The 21,472-nt window shown below is 30.1% G+C and overlaps 1 protein-coding gene across 1 annotated transcript in view; it reads right to left on the bottom strand.

Annotated features, from left to right (window-relative positions):
* LOC113389718 overlaps positions 1-21,472 on the bottom strand; it is a 30,859-nt gene that overhangs the window by 2,407 nt on the left and 6,980 nt on the right. The window contains exons 2-10 of the mRNA XM_026626732.1: positions 9,986-10,177; positions 7,607-7,903; positions 5,559-5,767; positions 5,295-5,496; positions 5,089-5,228; positions 3,532-3,661; positions 3,360-3,461; positions 1,864-2,005; positions 1,722-1,729 (exon numbers count right to left, since the gene is read on the bottom strand). Coding sequence (XP_026482517.1) covers positions 1,722-1,729; positions 1,864-2,005; positions 3,360-3,461; positions 3,532-3,661; positions 5,089-5,228; positions 5,295-5,496; positions 5,559-5,767; positions 7,607-7,903; positions 9,986-10,177 — 1,422 coding nt within the window. The remainder of the gene's footprint in view (positions 1-1,721; positions 1,730-1,863; positions 2,006-3,359; positions 3,462-3,531; positions 3,662-5,088; positions 5,229-5,294; positions 5,497-5,558; positions 5,768-7,606; positions 7,904-9,985; positions 10,178-21,472) is intronic.

Here is a 21,472-nt window from a genome sequence, read left to right as displayed (position 1 = left end):
AAAAAATAAATACATCATATAACAATTTTGAATAATGTTTATTAGTCATATGGTAACATTTATTAGTCTCGTCAACCATTATACACATTTATATAATGTGTATAAGTATGACTATATACTTCATCGGTTTGTCATTGTAATTAGCATTGTGTTAGTCATCATGTAATAATTGTGTTTGAAGAACTTCACGTAATTGAAATTAACATACATTCATTGACTGCTTATATTTTTTTTACTTTTCTCCAGACGATATTCAATTTGCACGTCAGTAGAGTCCTTTTTTAAATCTTATATATTTATAAAAATTAAGTTTAATTTACTCCTCAGTAGAGTCTTTTTTTTATAACCTTGCTCGTCAGTAGAATCCGCTTTTCTAGTCATTAAATATTAATAATTTTTGCTCGACAGTAGAGTCCCTTTTTCTAATTAATAATTTTGCTCGTTAGTAGAGTCGCTTTTTTGTCTATTAGATCAATTTTGTACATTTCTATCAAGTTATTTGATCACTTGTCAGTAGAGTCCCTTTTCTATTATATTTTTTATTTATTATTCATTTGTCAGTAGAGTCCCCTTTTGTCTCTTTTGTTAATTCCTAGTTTCCTTGTCAGTAAAGCCTTTTTTTATATTTACGAATTTCAAATTTGGTCGCTAGTAAAGTCCAATTTCAAATATTTTAAATTAAAATTGAGTTTGCTCGTCAGTAGAGTTCTTTTTAAGGGACATTTTTTATTCATATTTTGATCGTCAGTAGAGTCCCTTTCTTCTCTTCTAGATTGAAATTAAAATTTGCTTGTCAGTAGAGTCCCTTTCACAAAACATTTTTCATTTATATTTTTGCTTATCAGTACAGTCCCTTTTAGTATCAAAGTTAATTTTGCTTACCAGTAGAGTCCTTTTTCTTCTTCTAAGTTGAAATTAAACTTTGCTTTTTTAGTTTGCCTGTCAGTAGAGTCCTTTTTGTATTTTCTTATCGATCAAACCTTTGTTGACTTGTCAGTAGAATCCCTTTCTAACTTTAAGATAAAATTTATGGTCATATTTTAACTACTCGATTTTTTATTTGCTCGTCTGTAAAGTCCTTTTTAATCTTTTAGATCAAAAACTAAAGTTTCCTCGTCAGTAGAGTCCTTTTTATATGTTTCCTTTCTATATCTTTTTTATCTATACCAGTTAGTGGAGATTTTTTTCAGTTTTTATATTTACTAATTTTAGATTTAGTCATCAGTAGAGTCCCTTTTATCAACTACGTTGTAATTAAAGTTTGCTTGTCAGTAGAGTAGAGGATTAAAATTATGTTTGTTCGTCAGTAGAGTCCTTTTATTTTTTCTGTCGTTTGATAATTCTTTGAACAGCTTTAGAATCTGTCTTGTCTATAAAAACATTATCTTTTTTAATATAGAAATAATTTGTAATCAATAAACTTCCGCTCAGTACACGGCGCAAATGTTTAATTTTTTTTACTATTTTCAAGGAACAGGGTAAAATATTCTTCTAATTCAGGCATTTTGCATTAAATCAAGATTTGTACTACAATGTAACTTTAAAATGTTTATTTATCTATGCCAATTTCCTTGTTGATATCGGTACGCATACAACGACAGATCTCTATTCACACACACGACGACTAATCACAATCGACCCGTATAGAAATGATATCATCGAGAGCGAATGATGAATCAATGGCACTCGACTCTTATCTTATCTTATCTGCCGTAACGCACTTTCGTTGCTTTTGTAAGGAATTCATCTTAAAAAATCTTAAAACTTGCAACAAAATTAATTCCAGTTTATTACCTTTGACTGACAATTGTATATATCTAAGAGTCTGTATCCTATCAGTATTTTCTGCCGCATCAGGGGGGCCTGCCCACACACCGATACGACCCTGCATCCCTGTAAAGTAAGTCTCTTAAGGCTAGGCCTTGGCTTGCAATAACCCCACCTGGACCTACGCCTCTGATGCGCCCACCTGAAAGATCGCTTTTGCCCCAACAGCCCACCGTACCTGCAAAAAGATAAAAGACACTTGATGTAAAATGAAATAAATATAGAACTAGTGGTGTATGGCATCGTGCATTAAGGCAAATTGCTGGAACTTCCCGAACCGTAATGAAATATTCGAGAAATTTTAAACGTTTTCAAATATATTATTACAAATAGTGTAACTTTCATTATTTTTGCTATCTTTTGTTTTATCTGAGCAAATCAAATGTAAATCATAAATTAATCAATTTATCTCCAGAACATTAACAATCGTCATTTCATTTCGATTTCAATTTCAAAAAAATAGTTGCCTAATATTTGCACAAAATTGAAAAAGTGCTATAGTCACAGTCTAAACGCATTTGCAAATAATTCTGTGCGACATTTTCACTTAGACTGATCTTAGCTTGGCGGCATTTTTACATTTTTCAATAGTTTTCACAAAATTGGAAAAGTGCTATAGAACATAAACATTCTAAACGCACTTGGGTAACGCATTTGTACCAGAGTGGCGGTTAGACTGTGCTTAGCCTGGGTAATTTTTTGAATTTTTAACCCAAAATTACAAAAATATTTTATGGAAAATAAAAAAAGATGTTATAATTTGCCAAAAACTAATTAGCGCATCTCCCTATCAATAGGGATCGAATGTTTTTTTATGTACATTTATACGAGAGCCATGAATATAAGACATATGTTTCAAATAAGTATCATATGCAATTATCTTAATCATGTTTTTGTTTTTAGTCATGTCATTTTGGAGTTTGAGTTCATTATTTTTTATGATGCCATATAATTATAGTAGTATATTTCACAATTTATACAAACATTTGATTATTGATGTATTAGTATTACCTAATATAGTCCATTCAAACCGAGCATTGATATCGTTTGTACTTGCGTTTTTGAAGTAGTATTTGTATTTTATTAATAAACAAATAAAATAATTGGTAAGATATATTCAAATACCATCCAGAACAAATATTTCATAATTAAAGTGCCTATAAATTAAAATAACTTGTGATGTTAATGCAGTAATAATTACTTCTATCTTTGGAATATTGATGATAATTATACACTTTCATTGTCACGCTATGAGCGCCGCGCTTGATAGATTAGATTTATTATTTTGCCATTTGCAAGTATAAATATATTCATATAAGTGGGTATTGATAAATTCGATCCCTAATCGGTTGATCCGTGCACCCGAAAACGTGGACGAAAAAATGCGGACATACAAAACACACACACACACATCCATTTTTTCTGAGGTATGCTAAAATGTTCAGAAACCTTCAAAGAAAAAATTTTCATTTTCGATTTTCGGACCATTACTATAACTACCCTTCAATAAGTTAAAAAAAAAAATTCTTTACCTGTTGGACATTGTAAATGGACAGAACCGCCAACGGCGACTTCCACGTGATGTGCAGATGCTTCGGAATCATCAGGTTCTTGAGTCACTTCTGGTGGATCATCTGCAGAAAAAAAAACAAGTTTGTCAACTATGATCCTTCAACTTTTGGTCAAATTCTAATTATTACTTACATCTGACATTAAGAAAATATCCAATTGACGAAAACAGTCCAAGCATATGTCTGCTTGTGCACTTGTACCAGCCAGAATCTTCTCGTTTGATTGCTGAGAAATTCAGGAAACCGTCACCAGACTGAGGAACCTAAAGAAACAAAATACTACATGTTACATTTGTACTACATCTTGACACTAATGGACAAGTTGATGTTATTTACACTGACTTCAGTAAAGCTTTTGACAAAATTGATCATAACATTCTTCTTACTAAAATATCTAAGATTGGTCTTAATTCTTCACTTATTTATTTTTTTAAGAGTTATCTTCATAATCGTAAACAGTTTGTCTATCTTAATGGACTCTAGAGCAATATTGAAAATATCAGTTCAGGTGTTCCTCAGGGATCCATTCTTGGTCCACTACTATTTATTATTTTTTATAATGACATATCTGATATTATTAGCTGTCCACATTTATTATTTGCAGATGATCTCAAACTATATCTAAAAATAAATACTATTGATGACTGCTTATTATTACAGTCTCAACTTGACTCTTTCCACTCTTGGTGTGTCTATAACAAATTAGATTTAAATATATCAAAGTGCAAGATTCTTAGTTTTTCACATAAGCGCGTTCCAATACATTTTGATTATAAAATTTCTAACACCAGCATTGATAGATGTAATAAAATTTCAGATTTAGGAGTTTTATTTGACCGTGGTTTGTTTTTCACGGAACATATAACTGATATTTGTAATAAAGCACATAAATCTTTAGGTTTGATACTGAGAAATTGTAAACAATTCAATTCTAATAATGCACTTCGTTGCATGTACTATTCTATTGTACGTTCAAAATTAGAATATGGTTCGATCATTTGGTATCCTCATCAAATCAACAACTCTGATGCGATAGAGAAGGTTCAGCGAAAATTTTTTAAAATATCTATTATAAAACATATAAAATTTACCCTGAACATGGCTTTGACCACAACATTTTACTAAAAGAATTTGGCATTCCTTCCCTTGCCTCACGTCGATTTATCTGTACAATTATGTTCTTATTTAAACTTTGCAATAATTGTATAGACTGTCCTCTTATTTTTAAACAACTATCCTTTAATGTTTCAAGACTATCTACGCGTTCACAATTATTTTTCAATTATCCTACTCCTAAATCTAATTCTCTCTTAAATTCGCCTATTTTACTTATGTCCTCTAACTTTAACTTAATTAATAATGAAATAGATATTCAGAACACTTCACCTAATCAAATAATCTCCATGTGCACAAGTTAACCTTTTTATTTTCTTTTCAAATATCTCATTATTTTATCTTATTCTGTTTATAAATAATATCGTTACATTCTGCATTATATGTAATTTTATGTTAAGCATTTTATGTTAATAACTATATATTGTAATTTTGTATATATTTTAATTGTTATTCATTATGTAAAATAATTGTATTTTTGAGTTGTCTTGGAAGAAATCTGTGGGCTATATATTTAAAAAATAAAAAAAAATACTAGTCACTCAATTTCTGCTGACAATTTTAGTCAATTTCTTACCGGTGTGGCACCATCGTCCTTCTGCCAAACAGGAACACTACTAGGATTTGAATCCACATCGCATTTTAAAGACACTGCAATGCCTTCTCGTAGAGGAAACCCAAATCCTGGTATTCTGCTGATGCCAAAAGAAGGAGCATCTGGAAAAATGATAACAATTGCACTCAAAATTCACAAAAATATTGGTGAAATAAATTTGTATTCACATTGTACGTCCAGAAGTAGTGACGCATTCAAGGGATGACTCAAAGCTGGATGTTGCAAAATGCAAGTAATAGTTGCATTGTGATGAGCCCTCAAAACCCTATTGAGACCAGTATCGGAACGTGCACCAGAACCAGGTTGATATTGAGGCACGTTTTTTCTTGAAGAGGCTGCAGGTTGCTCATCAAAGTCTTCCTTGGACTGCTGAGAAAAAACATGAATTACAAGATAATGTAATTAGGCATCAGGTGTATTTTTATAGTTACCTGTAAGTCTAAGTTGACATTGGCGTGCTCCTGCGACGTCGGATCAATATTAGGGCTCAGAGCCAAATTCCAAAGCAAAGTTGGCTTTGGATTTCCACCTTCAGCAACGCAACTTATGGATAATTCCCCGTTTTCCTTGACGGGAATAAACATATTTCCAGGATCCAACCGTCTACCATCAATGAGGAGATAAGGCGGTTTAGGCCGATCTGGTAAAAAAAACCAAGAACGCTTAAGTGCCATGAGTAATTTTTTAATTCAAATTTCAATCACGTGAATTTCAATAAGGGCCGTTGCAACGCAAGGCTGGGTATGCTAGTATATATATAAATCTCGTGTCACGATGTTGGTTCGCGATGGACGCGCAAACTACTGAACCGATTTTAAATTTTAATGGCTCATCGTGTGCATATATATCCAACTTAGGTTATAGAAAATTTTGAAAAGTGAATTTAAAATATAAATATATAATTTTTATAAATTTCTAAAAATTTTGACAGAAAATGACCAAAAAAAAAACAAAACACTAAAATGACAAATGTCAAAATTTAAGAAAATTTCGATATATAATTTTTGAAAAAAAAATTGACATTTCAAAAAATAAAATTCAAAAACATGTACATATATAGAAATATCCAACATTTAAATCCAAATTTGATGAAATGCTATATTCACAATCACTGTTTATAGTTTTAAATCTAATTAAAAAACAATGCTTAAAAATATAAATAAATGTTGACATGTAAAAAAATTAAATGTCATTTGTCAGTATTTATGAAAATAATTATATAAATAGATTTACGATTTAGATTTAATTGATTAGCTTACCAAATTATTTCGGAAACCAAAACTTCATCAAAACCTTATAGATCAGAGATCACAATGAAAAAGCGGCATATCGAATTTAAAATTAATCATGAACAAAAATTTGATATTTCACAAAAAAAACGTTTAACGACTTACTTCAAAAAAAGCAAATAAATTAATTATTCCAAGTTATGTTGTAGGCAATATTGCCAAACAAATTATAGATACAAAACATTATTGTAAAATAAATATTATCATATTATATTAATTTTGGACCAAGAAGGAAATATTTTGACATTTATAAATTTAGTGCATATTGGATATATGAAATTGACATTCACTATTTTTCAATTAAATGCAAATGTAAAAAATCAAATATTTATATAAAAAATTGTATATTTAGATAAAGATACTGCGTTGATTTAGACTAAAATTTAATTTATTCTTTAATTTAAAAAAAAATGACATAAACAAAATTAAAATAAACAAAACACTATGATGCGTTGGAATTATTTATCGGAGTGTAACAAAATTTGTGTAATTAAAATATAATATTATTATTAATATATCAGTTAAGATATATTTTGATTGTTATCGCAAATGCTGATCTTACACGAAATTGTAACCTCTTAAATGGAATAGTACAATCTGAGGGTATCAATTGGAATCTGACAAAAACAAACTAGACAAACTAAATATTATATCATATTATATTGAATTTTGACTGAAGAGAAAATATTTTGACAGTTATAATTAATTTGAAATAAAATGCAAATGTCAAAAATCAGATCTTTATGTAAAAAAATATTTATTTCCACAATATTCCTGTGTTGATTTAGCCAAACTTATGAATTTAACAATTATATAATTATTCATTGATGACTTAAAATAATTAATAATTTATTAACAAATAAATAATACTTGAAAGAAAATTTTATTGACGCATATGACATGACAAAAGTATCATAATTTTTGAAGTATGAAATGTCAAATAATTTTGAAAATTATAACAAGTTTTTAATTATTTTTCAAAGAATCAGAGTCCAAATCTATTAAATATTTGAATTTTGGCACTTTTATTAATTTTTTTTATCAATTTAGGCATATTTTTAATGGCAAAACAACGTTTGCCGGGTTAGCTAGTATATATATACATATATATGTATATATATATTATATATATATATATATATATATATATGTATATATATATATATTTATATTAATCTTTTATCATTTACCTAAAACAACTAACTGTATCGTATACCCAACGACCAAAAACCCGGCCTCGTCCTCAGCCTCGCACTTCCACTCTCCATTATCCTCCATTCGGACGCCGTCGATGAAGACGCCTCCGTCTCTGTTTCGGATAAATCTGTGTCCGCCGCCACTGGACATACTACTAGACCCCCCTCGGTCGTAGACATCAACTATTTGACCGTCTTTCAACCAGACACTGTTGCTTATCACCAGGTCGTCTGTGGTTGCACAGGGCAGAGTAATTGTTTGGTGTTGGGGAACTAAGATTGTACCAGAAGCTAAAAGGTAAAGGACGCATTATAATATATCAAAAGAGGATATTTTTTATTTATATTTATATTTATATTTATACTAGCTGACCCGCCAAACATTGTTTCGCTAAGTAAGGTATATTCTAAACAATTTCTAGAGAATCAAAAATATTAATACTTTAAGTGTATAAGGATGTGTTGTTTGAATGCTATATACAATGAGGTATTATAAAAACAATAAACCCCATTAGTTTGTCTATATTTTGTCTGGAAGTTTTATACACTTTCTGTATGGTATAATCCAATCCAAGTCTTTTTTGGTCTTTCGACTTATTGGTTTAAGTTTCTCAGTTTCTTTTTGGATTTTGGATTTTGTGTATAATTGTAAATAATACTACTGAGCTTATACAAATTTTTCAAATTTCTGCGAGGAGAGATAGAAAATGAATTAAGTATTTCTCCTTTGACCTGTTTTTTGAAAAGTTTCAAGTAACATTCGATGAATTAAAGTAAATTTAACAAAAAGTATATATGTAGAGCAGGGCGTTGTACAAAGGTCCAATTTGATCTTGAGCAAATATTAATTATATTATAAAAATCAAACCAATTATACCACACAAATAACACATTTCAAACGAACAATTATCTGACTACGTTCAGTAAAACTACCAGCAACTTCATCATTGTAAAAATGTGATTTTTTGCAAGCTTTCAAAAATTTGTTATCTAGACCTTTTTATTCTATAGGCGGAGTAACTTGGAACGGCCAGTTGGCAAACAGGTTTAATGTCTTATTTTAATTTTAAAGGTATTGTACAAAATAAATACATTTTTAACTAATGCTAAAAAACTACCAACGGAAGAAAATACTTTTATTATGGATTTTCAAAAAATACCATTTATCTCCCGATAACAAAGTCATGAGAATCAAGGTTATAGCTGGTTTTACATCTTTTTCCCTCTACTTTCAAATATTGTTGTTAAACAATGCTTAACTTTACTGGTTTTTGACACATAGGTGGGTGGACCTTTTTAACCCTAGACCTTCATATATTACTATCTATTATTCGATAAGTTCTGGGAAATTATAACTGGAAAAATATTATTCGACAAAATGTCCCTTTGATCGATACCAAATTTAGGTTCTGAATTTAAATAACATAATTAGAAAATAATATAAACTAGAAAATGTTTTATAAATGCCAATAAGTATATAATTATACAAATGAGTTCTTTCAGAGCACCGTGTTTGAGAAAAATATGATTTGCAAAAAAAGAGTGCTACAACACCAAAAGGTGCATTTTCATATTAACATTTCAAAAAAGTTGATATTGTTGAGTTTGTAGTAACACTTGCAGCCCTATTACATGATTTTACTGAATTGCAAATTTATAGCTGTTTTTGTAAGAAACATGTGCGATTTTATATTTTTATAATTGAGTACATATATTAGGTAATAACATACTAAAAATTTATAGCTCAAGTTTAATATTGTATATTTTTAAAACATTTTTCAAAAGTACTTCTCATACCATATCCAACCGTCGATTCGCAACTAATAAAAATAGTGTATGCAAATGTGTGTTAGAAACATATTTGATTTTATATTTTTATAATTCAGTATACATATTAAGAAATAACATACTATAGTTTCATAACTGTATTACAACGTTTTATATTTTTAAAATATATTTTAAGCCGTCAATTTGTTTACGTCAAAACGATTACTAACGTTTTTTGTATATAAATAAAACTACAAATATTCACGTAAGACATCCTATTAAACGCAATTGAACATCATCTGTCAAAAACGTTTGACATTTGACGTGTTAGCCACCGTCCATTGTTTTATTCAAATTACGCTTCTACAAAAATGTTCAAATTAAAAATGTAAAGTTTCTACGCGATTTTGAGATAATATCTCACCTTTCCGACAACCTACTATTAGTACGAATTTTTCAAGACTAAGACTGGTCAAATCGGTTTAGCCGTTTTTGAGTTTTGGCGGATCATTTATCGAGAACTCCGTTTTTATATATAAGATTTAAATTTATTTATAATTATATTTATATTCATATTCATATTTATATTTATATATTTTTTCTTACTTGCGCTTCCAGATGTGAAATTTGTGACATCCCTCCCCTGTCTCTGAGTTTTTCCAGCAACCGAACTGCTGCTGCTGCTGGAGGCTGATGAAGCAGCAGTACTATCAGAAGATGTTCCTTTTTGCAGAAATATTGTATCATCGTACGATCTTGTTACGTCAGCTTGGGATTGTTTGATTTCTGCTGCTCGACCTAAAAATAAAAAGTATAATAAAATATTAATAAAATTATAATATGCATTTGATTTGCTTTAGAGCTTATAAAATTCAGCACAAAATCGCAATAAAAAAATTTACTGTAATATAACAGCTGAAAATCGCGGTCTAACCAGGACATAAAATGTTTTTAATTACACTACAAATGTGTTTTAATTCACAGTTTAATTTATAATTCCAAAACCAGTTATTATAGCTCAAAATAGTCTTCACACAAATTAAAGCTAATAAAATTTCACATAAAATCCTAATGAACTTAAAAACGCCTTCATCAACTTACAACCACAATGCCTTGATTTTCCTTACTTTCACCTATATAGGTTTATTCACAATCAGGGCAATTGATTTTGTAACCTGAATCTCTGAATTAAGGGGCACAACTAGTGTGAAATTTTCAAAAAACCGAATTTTCAACCTTTAAAAATAATATACCAAAATTTTAAATCGATATCTTAAATAGTTTTTGAGTCACAGCCATTTGAAGAGTATATATATAGTATATAGTATAACAATAATTTTATCTTTAAACGCGTTTTTCTCGAAACAGCATTTTCCAAATTTGCTGCAGTGATTACTCAAAAACAAATGATCCGATCACTATCTATTTTTTTTACATGTTCTATATTATAGTTCTCCGTAAAATGAACAATCGATTTTTTGATCGGATCAAAAATCGAATTTTGGCAGTCCAAAAACGACCAAAATTTTGGGTAAAATTCGACTTTTTTTTTAAAAAACGCCGTCATTTTGTCAATTTTTGATTTTTTTCGTTATCGTAGTTCATTTTACAGACAATATTATCTAGTTGAACGAGAATTTTTTTTTTTTAAATTTCATCCACGTAGAAGACCGGAATCACTGCAGCAGTAAAGGGTCTTTTTTCGTCGCGCCGTTGGAGATCGACGATAACTTAAAAAATGTTTAATTTTTTTCTTCAAAAATTTTACTATGTATTTTTAAAACATGTATAAATATATTCCTAAAATTTTAAAATGATTGATAAAGTAGTTTTTTTTTAATATAAATTCCCAAAAATCACCTTTTTTAGGCGGTTACACTAGTTGTGCCCCTTGATACAACTTGTGCAAAAATTGAACTGAAGTTTTTATTACAACTATCGTTTAAAATTGTTCTTGGTAAAGTTAAATCATGTTTTTGTACCATATTGTGGTGGTATATTTTATTTTATATTCCGGTCTTGTAGAAATAATGTTTTTCGAACAAAAGAAGGCAGGTCGTCCTATTACCGAATCATATGGTTTTATCGTTTTCGTATTACGTTTTATGGCCGAGTGAGACCTCAAAGTGTCCGCATATCATCATTGGACGAATTAAAGAGGAATCTGGTAGGACAAATACTCAAAATAGATATTGCATATGTTGTAAACGCATATTAGATATTACATTGTTGAAAACTACAGACTAATTCAGTTACTATTTATATAGCTGACCCGGCAAACGTTGTCTAAGTAAGGTATATTCTAAACAATTTCTAGAGAATCAAAAATATTAATACTTTAAGTGCATAAGGATGCGTTGTTTGAATGCTGTATACAATGAGGTATTATAAAAACAATAAGCCCCATTAGTTCGTCTACATTTTGTCTGGAAATTTTATACACTTTCCATAGAAAACATAGTATAATCAAATCCAAGTCTTTTTTGGTCTTTCGACATATTGATTATATTTCAAGTTTATCTGATTCTTTTTGGATTCTGGATTTTGGGTATAATTGTAAATAATACTACCGAGCTTATACAATATTTTCAAATTTTTGCAAGAAGAGATAGCAAATGAATTAAGTATTTCTTCTTTGACCTGCTTTTTGAAAAGTTTCAAGTAACATTCGATGAACTAAAGTAAATTTAATAAAAAGTAGTTATGTAGAGCAGGGCGAGGCACAAAAGTCCAATTTGACTTTGAGCAAATATTAATTATATTATGAAAACCAAACCAATTATATCACAACAAATAACACATTTCAAACAAACAATTATCTGACTACGTTCAGTAAAACTGCTAGCTACTTCATCATTGTAGAAATGTGCTTTTTTGATGTCTATCAAAAATTTATTATCTTGACCTTTTTACCCTATAGGCGGGAAACTGGAACGGCCAGGTGGTAAACAGGTTTAATGTCTTATTTTAATTTGAAAGATATTTTAGAAAATAATTACATTTTTAACTAATGCTAAAAAACTACCAATGGAAAAAAATACTTTTATTATAGATTTTCAAAGTTTATCTCTCGATATCAAAGTCATGAGAATCAAGGTTATAGCTGGTTATACATCTTTTTCCCACTACTTTCAAATATTGTTAAATAATGCTTAACTTCACTGGTTTTTGACACATCGGTGGTGGACCTTTTAACCCCAAACCTGCATATATTACTATCTATTTTTCGATAAATTCTGGAAAACCTTTGATCGATACCAAATTTAGGTTCTGATTTTAAATAACATGAATAAAAAATATTATTACCTATAAAATGTTTTATTAATACCAATGAGTATATAATTATACAAATAGATCTTTGAGAGCACCGTGTTTGAGAAGAATATGATTTGCAGAAAAAGAGTGCTACATCGCCAAAAAGTGTTTTTTCATATTAACATTTCAAAAAAGTTGATATTTTGAGTTTCTAGTAACAATTGCAGCCCTGTTACATGATTTTACTGAATTGCAAATTTATAGCTGTTTTTGTAATATTTTTCAAAGTACTCATCAAACCGCGGACTTGCAACTATTGGAAACTAGATATGCAAGAGTGCATTTGTTTATAAAATTGCACATCTATAGCTTTTTTTGTTAGAAACATATGTGATTTTATATTTTTATAATTGAGTACATATATTAGGTAATAACATACTAAAATTTTATAGCTCTAATATAATATTGTATATTTTTAAAACATTTTTCAAAAGTACTTCTCATATCATATCCAACCCTCGATTCGCGACTAATAAAAATAGAGTATACAAGTGTTCATTGCAATTTTTTAGTTTTTTTCTGTTAGAAACAGATTTGATTTTATATTTTTATAATTCAGTACACATATTAAGAAATAACATACTATAATTTCATAACTGTATTACAACGCTTTATATTTTTAAAATATATTTTAAGCCATCAATTTGTTTACGTCAAAACGTTTTTGTATATAAATAAAACTACAAAAAAAACTACTTACTACAATTTAATCATAATTAAATAATATTCACGTAAAACATCCTATTAAATATAATCGAACATCTGTCAAAAACATTGGACATTTGACGTATTAGCCACCGTCCATTGTTTTATTCAAATTACGCTTGTACAAAAATTTTCAAATTAAAAATGAAAAGTTTCTACGCGATTTTGAAATAATATCTCACCTTTCCGACAATCTACTGATTAGCAGGAATTATTCAAGACTAAGACTGGCCAAATCGGTTTAGCCGGATTCGAGTTTTAGCGGATCATTTTATCGAGAGCTTCATTTTTATACATAATGAGATAATTGATACAGTTTGTTATTTTATTATTTCCCAATTTTTGTGAATCTCCAGTCAATTTTCAGACTATACGGTGTATTACCCGGTTTTGAGTAGGAATGAGAACGAAGCCACTCTCCAGTAGTCCAACTCTCAAAGCCAATCAAATTTTGAAGAATTTTTATATAACCCCATAATTTTAGGATGAGTATCCTCTATCCCCAGCTCCCTGTCTATTTCCTATCGTTGGCAAACTCAATTTCTATAAGTTGTCGCCGGCGAATCCGATACTTGACTACCTCCTTTTACCAGTAGCAGCAGTCGAGAAAATACTTTTATTTAGAACTTTTGAGAAGAAAACTGCGAATTGTGAAAGAAAAATGGCAACTAACACAACTACAACAATATATACACCATACACATAGATTTATGTGAGAATTATCGCAAACTTTTCGCTGGCTGTGAAAACGAACATTATAAATTCAAACAATACCCGAAACTTTTATTCCGTAGACACACGCGTGGTTTAACAAGACCCATGTGGGCAAGGAAAAGGGTATACGTGGGTAAAGTGGGTAATTGTACACTGAGGGTAGTAGATTTAAATTCCTGATAGTTGTCAAGGAATTTTATTGCAGAAATTATAATTTTACCAAAAGTGGAGATCATGTTTTTGACACAAAATTTATAAATTTTTGAAGTAAAAAGTACCTTTTTTAAGCACGACTAAGGTGTAAATTCGTACAAATGCAACGGAAGTTCGTTACGGTAGATAAGAGTCGATAAGATAAGAGTCGAGTGTCAAAGATTCGTCATTCGCTCTCGATGATATCATTCCTATACGGGTCGATTGTGATTAGTCGTCGTGTATGTGAATAGAGATCTGTCGTTGTATGCGTACCGTAATGGCATCAACGTTGTATGCGTACCGATATCAATCAGGATAAACATTTTAATGTTACATGATGGTACAAATCTTGATTTAATGAAAAATGCATGAATCAGAAGAATATTTCACCCTGTTCCTTAAAAATAATAAAACAAACTAGTTGGTTTGGTATTTAGCCTTGAGCATGATATTAACATGAACTTCCCGATATGTGTAAATAATCGACTTAATCAATAAAAAATAAATTAATTTATGAATGATTAAAAGTTTTCCGAGAGGATTTTTTTTAAACAGAATTGAAAACGGACGAACACGTTATCTCTGAGTATTTTCTAAATACCAATTTTCAAAAATTACCAATTTTTATAATTGAAACAGATTCTGTAGGTTTAATGGTTTAGTATGTTCATTAAGACCAAGAACTCTATCGTTAACCAAGTAAATCGTCTAATTTTAATTTTAACAAACGCCAAAAACCTACTCATTTTCTCAATTTTTTATGAATTTTTAAAATTAAACTACTTGTCGTAAGACCGTAATATTTCAATAAGTTCTATAAGACCATGATATATAACGCCAAAAAAAGTTCCGTGAAAATCTGCCTAGTTTTTTTTTTTCAACAGTTAATTGCAAGAAAACAGCTCGGTAGATTTTCACCTAAAACTAATCAATATCATTCCCAACTAATATCTTTCGAACAGTTTTTGATTTTTTAAAATAGATTCGGTAGTAAGAGCTTAAATGTGGACAAAGAGTTTAGCACTTTTTTCCAAATTGCAAAAAAACGGCTCGGCCAATCGTCGTACAAAACTGAGAAACGCTAGTCCTCATCGAGATACATCAAATGCTTTTAAATTTCTGAAATGCGTTTTTGAGAAAATGTCGATGAAAGGTCTAATTTTGACAAACGCCAAAAAAACGATTCTAATTTTTGTCTGTTCTTAAAATTAAACGACTTGTCGTAGTGCCGTAATATTTTAGTATGATCTACAAGACTATGGTATCAACCGTCGAAAAAATAATAATAAAAATCAACGAAACATTTTTGTTTAACAATTTATTACAGGAAAACGACCCGGCCAAAATTATCTTTATCAAAAACAACCCCGTCGATTCGTAGAATCAAATTAGGGTACTAGGGAAAGAATTGAATTTGTGTTCAATATTTTTGGTACTGACAATTTTTAATATATCATCTTATTTAGTATCAGATGTGTAGAAATTTTTCCTGAAACAACCCTTAGACCAGGTGTTGGAATTTTATAATATTTACATTCACTTAGCATGTACGTTTATAGTCGTTCGTGAGTCGCTCGGAAACATTTTAATTTCCGTAGCCACTTTGTAAAATTAGCATGCACTTAAATTATAAATTACATTACACACTCCTTAATAAATATACATATACATTTATATATATATATATATATATATATCGTGTACAAGTCCATTCCCTTGACGAAAACAAGTAAATAAATAAGGGGACTTTATTATAGGCCATTAAGTTTTATGGTTTCATACCGAAGGGAAGGCAAAAGGGCCGCTTATAAAAATCTAATATATAATTCGGTGCAAAATCACGGCAAAGGAGGAAGTATAATTTTTAACGTGCCCATTTACAAGCAATGTTTACAACGGTCGTAAATCATGAACGTTTAACCCTAACCCTTGACCTTACCCTAATATAACCTTAACTAACAATCTTGGATATCAATGATATAATACTATGATACATAATAATGTATTATTAATAATATCTTTAGTAATAATAATTAATAAAGATAGAAATATAAGGGTCAAATTTGGTCACACTAATATTTTTAACATCCCGAAAGAGTTTTATTGTTTTCATCAAAAAACCCGATTCGCTAATTTTATGTTTTCTCGACGTTTCAAGCCATTCTGAATGGAATGAGACCAAATTTGGAAAAAGTATGTGTGTGTGTGTGTGAACAGATTTTTTGCCGTAAATCAACGTTTTCTCAAAAATGGCTAGACCGATTTCAAAAATTTAAAAGCCACTCGATGTATCTCGATGAGGACTAGCGTTTATCAATTTTCCGCGATGATCAGCCAAGCTGTTTCTTCGTAAATAGCAGAGGAGTGAAAATTTTTTCGTCCAAGTTTTAGCCCGCAATTTGAATCGATTTTGAAAATTCGAAAGATATTCGTTGGGATTCGACGTGGTTAGTTTTTGTTAAATATAATTTTGGCCGGGTCGTTTTTTTGTAATAATGTGTTAAAAAATTTTTTTTCGACGATTTTTTAACTTCCCGTAGGGTAAGTTGTTGTAATGGGCCGAAAATCGGAATTGAATTTTTTTACATTTCTCGACGTTTTGAAGGTTTCTGAACGTTTTGGCATACCTCAGCAAAAAAGAATGTGTGTGTGTGAGTGTGTACGTATGTATAGATACAATTTTTCGTCCACGTTTTCGGGCGCATGGATCAACCGATTTGAATGGTTCAAAAAACATTCGATTCCTATTGATAGGGAGATGTGCTGATTAGTTTTTGGCAAAGGCAGGTCCAGCCGTTACAGAGATAAATAGCAAAGAGTGCAGAAAATAGAAATCGAGTTTTTGAATGATCCTAAAAACATTCAATTCAAACATTCATTTACATTTTTTTTCAAAAAAAATTTTTTTGTGTATCGAAAATAATTCAGATTTTATTTTTAATTCTGACTATAGTTCTAATATACTTTAAACAAATAATTTCAAGTTTGCAATTGAGTCTATATAATTCTTATAAATATAAGACAATGTTACAATATTAAAAATAATCTATTTGAAAACATTCAAAATTTCTCGAACATTTCGTTACGATACTGGAAGTTTCAGCAATTTGCCTTAAGGCACGATGCCATACACCCCACTAGTTAAATTTTTACTAAGTCTATCTAATTCTACAGGAACCCAAAAAGTTTACTGTAAGTTTCATTATTATCTAGTAGTAGTGTTTCTATTATCTATCAAAATTATTACTATTATTATCTATCAAAATATTACTATTATTATTATCTATCAAAATAATGTCGAAATAACAAATTTAGCAGTCGTTTTTTTCACACGTATGACTAAAATTAATATAATTTTCAGATTCAAATGTCATGTTAATATTAACATAACTATGTTAATATTAACCTCCTATTTTAGAAAATTTCATAAATAATAAATTTGTGCCATTTAACGCGTGTCCCATTTCCAACCGGCAGGCCAAATGTGCTCTCAACCTGAAACTAGCTTAGTTTCAGGTCAGAGTGCGATCGGCCGTACCGGCTGCCGGGGGACAGTTAATACTAACATTTTTTTATTTTTTTATTTTATATTTTATTTTCATTCTGCAATCTATAAAAATAATTATATTTTTGAATGCTGACAAGTGTTTACAATTGATTGTTTACAAATTAGTAGATACGCCCAGTGGTGTATCTACTATAGGTTAATACTAACATACGTTGATAATATGCCATCAACTAATTTTATCAACGATATTAGTATATTTTAGTATCTTTTTCTACCTTTCTTCTCTCGGTTGTAAAAATAATGCATTTTTCTATAACCAAAAGTCGTAATGTGATACTTTGATGTTTTTGCGTTATGTACATCTAATGGTATATTATGTCTCATCTCGATGATGTTTCTATTGTTAGGATTTTATAAAAATACATTTGTTTTTCTTACACATACTTATTTATACTAGTAGAATGCCTATTGGCAAGTAGATTTGAAAATCTATCTGCCATCATGTGGATATTTATTAAAATTGTCAATCCCCTTGAACTCCTAATCTGAACTTTTGTATATTAAAAGTACTAATTCTCAATTGTAAAAACTAGGTTTACGATTTTGATTATTAATTATCCTATCGGCAAGTAGTTTCTAGACATTGTCGTACATGTCCAACATAAATGTTCAACAAATCTAAACAAAAATAGAAAAAGTAATGGACTTTTTAACTTCCCGTAGGGTAAGTTATTGTAATGGGCCGAAAATCGGAATTGAAAATTTTTACATTTCTCGACGTTTTGAAGGTTTCTGAACATTTTGGCATACCTCAGAAAAAATGGATGTGTGTGTGTGTGTGTGTGTGTATGTGTGTGTGTGTGTGTATGTATGTGTGGATACAAACTTCCAGTCACGTTTTAGGGCGCACGGATCAACCGATTTGAATGGTTCAAAAAACATTCGATTCCTATTGATAGGGAAAAGAGCTGATTAGTTTTTGGCAAAGGCAGGTCCAGCCGTTTCGGAGATACGGAGCAAAGAGTGCGGAAAATAGAAATCGAATTTTTGAGTGAACGGAGTATCCGATTTGAATGATCTAAAAAACATTCAATTAGTAATGATTGGGAGAAGTGTTTATTAGTTTTTGGCAAAGGCAGGCCCAGCCATTTCGAAGATACGGAGCTAAATATGTAAAAAATGGCAGTTTTTGAGAGAACTAAGCGTCCGATTTGAATGATTCAAAAAACTTTGTGCTTGTCTTAACAAAATAATTGATTTTGGAAAAAAAATTTTTGTTCCATTTTTTTTTTTTTTTTTTTTTTTTTTTAGTTTTTTTTTGATACAAATAATTTCAACTTTGCAATTCAGTTTATATAATTCTTATAAATATTAGACAATGTTACAATATTTATAATAATCTATTTGAAAACATTCAGTATTCCTCGAACATTTCGTTACGGTACGGGAAGTTCCAGCAATTTGCCTTAAGGCACGATGCCACCCACCCCACTAGTTTTGGTTTTGACTGCGATTTTGAAACGTTAGGGACTTGCGTAATTAGAAAATATTATAGATTACTGAATTTAGTACACAATTGCAGAATATTGTATTAAATTTAGACGAATTTAAAAGTTATGAAATTATTGATTCAGGTTCTTAACAACATCTAATCTAAATATCTAAATATCTAAAAACTGCAAAACAGTGTTTTCATATGAAATTTTTGAGTTATTTGACCAAAATCAAAAAAAATGTCCCGAATTTTCTAATTATTGCTACTAAAGAATGAAATATCGAATTCAAAGTCGTTTTATTCAAAACTTTTATGTCGGAGTGTATAGAACTGTTTCCACGCAAATGTAGAAAATTTTATCTAGTTTCACACAATCTACTGTGCTTTCATATGAAATTTGTGAGTTATTTGAAAAAACCAACAGTGTGCCGAATTTTCTATTAATTGCTTCTCCCTATCAGTACAAAGTAAATGTTTTTTTTTTGATTAATCCAAATCGGATTATCACACACATCAAATTTTTCTAAATTATGCTAAAATGTTCAGAAACCTCTGAAACGTAAAGATATGCAAAAATTTATATTTTAATTTTTGGATGATTACAATAACTTACCCTGCGCGAAGTTAAAAATGCGGAAAAATAACATGTCCAAAATTTGCAATACATATACATTAATGTTACAACATCTAATTATGTGTCCATATTTATGAGTATACGTACTTGCTCTAAGTCATTACGCTTTTAATCACCCTATCGGCAAGTAGTTTCCACAAATCCATCCCCAATGTCCTTATCTAGTATAAAATCTTCAATCTCCTATCCTCTGGCAATCGTAGTCGTCGTAGTCTTCGTCGTCTCATTCAGATATGATTATTCCATCTGGATCGATATTTCGCCCCTCTCGCCACCACCATACCCCTTGCACTCGATTTCTACCCCTATTTCCCTTCGGGGGATAGAAATGGATATATACATACAGATATGTACAGGGAAGGCGAAAGGAGAAGGGGCCGAAATGCGCAAATTCTGCGCGCATATCGAAACGAAAGGAGAAATCCTTCTACCAGACTAGACTAGACTAGACTGGCCAGGGAAGGGCCAGATGGAGGAAATGGATAATTTTTTTGTATTTAGGGGTGAAGATTTGATTGCGTTTTGGGGATGGACATGTGTGTTGATGGGCTGATGGTTATGCCTACAGTTATTGCACATTTGTTTCCCATTGTATGACACTAGTTTTATCGATTGCAGTTTATCCACGGTTACGTTTTATTTTGTTTAAATGTCTAAAATGCGATATGTTTTTTTAGCTCCTTGTTACATAGTTAATAAGTATATTTTTACATAGTTATAAAATTGATTAACTTCTCGTAGGGTAAGTTATTGTAATCGTCCAAAATTCGAAATTGAAAATTTTTGCATTTCTCAACGTTTTGAAGATTTCTGAACATTTTGGCATCCCTCAGAAAAAATGTATGTGTGTATGTTTTGTATGTCCGCATTTTTCGCCCACGTTTTCGGGCGCACGGATCAACCGATTTGAATGGTTCAAAAAACATTCAATTCCTATTGATAGGGAGATGTGCTGATTAGTTTTTGGCAAAGGCAAGTACAGTCGTTACGGAGATACGGAGCAAAGAGTGCAGAAAATAGAAATCGAGTTTTTGAGAGAACGGAACGTCCGATTTAAATGGTTTAAAAAAACATTCAATTCGTAATGATTGGGAGAAGAGGTGATTAGTTTTTGGCAAAGGCAGGTTTAGCCGTTTTGTAGATGCCGAGCTAAATGTGCAAAAAATGCCAGTTTTTGAGATAACTAAGCATCCGATTTGAATGATTCAAAAAACTTTCTGCTTGTATTGGCGAAAAAATTGCTTTCGAGGAAAGATTTTTTTCCAACAATTTGTTTTTGAATATCAAAAATAATTTAGATTTTAATTCTAATTCTAGCTAATTAGCTAAGCTAATAATTGAGCAATCTCTACAATAAGTACATTATTTTTCTTTAAACTTTTTTTTAACTGCTATAAAAACTATAATTTACATAAAACGTAACGTTTTTGAATTCGTATATAATCTTAAATATTTTTTAGTTGCCAATAAATACCTTTGCTATAAGTTTTTCCTAAAATCTTACTTCTTCCTAGAATCAAATTAATA

This window comes from Ctenocephalides felis, unplaced genomic scaffold (assembly GCF_003426905.1).
Source record: "Ctenocephalides felis isolate EL2017-DRISC unplaced genomic scaffold, ASM342690v1 CF-g0.4_SCAFFOLD_03573, whole genome shotgun sequence".
Classification (NCBI taxonomy): Eukaryota; Metazoa; Arthropoda; class Insecta; order Siphonaptera; family Pulicidae; genus Ctenocephalides; species Ctenocephalides felis.
Note: the sequence above shows the minus strand (reverse complement) of the source record. Positions and strands in the feature narration are given on the sequence as shown.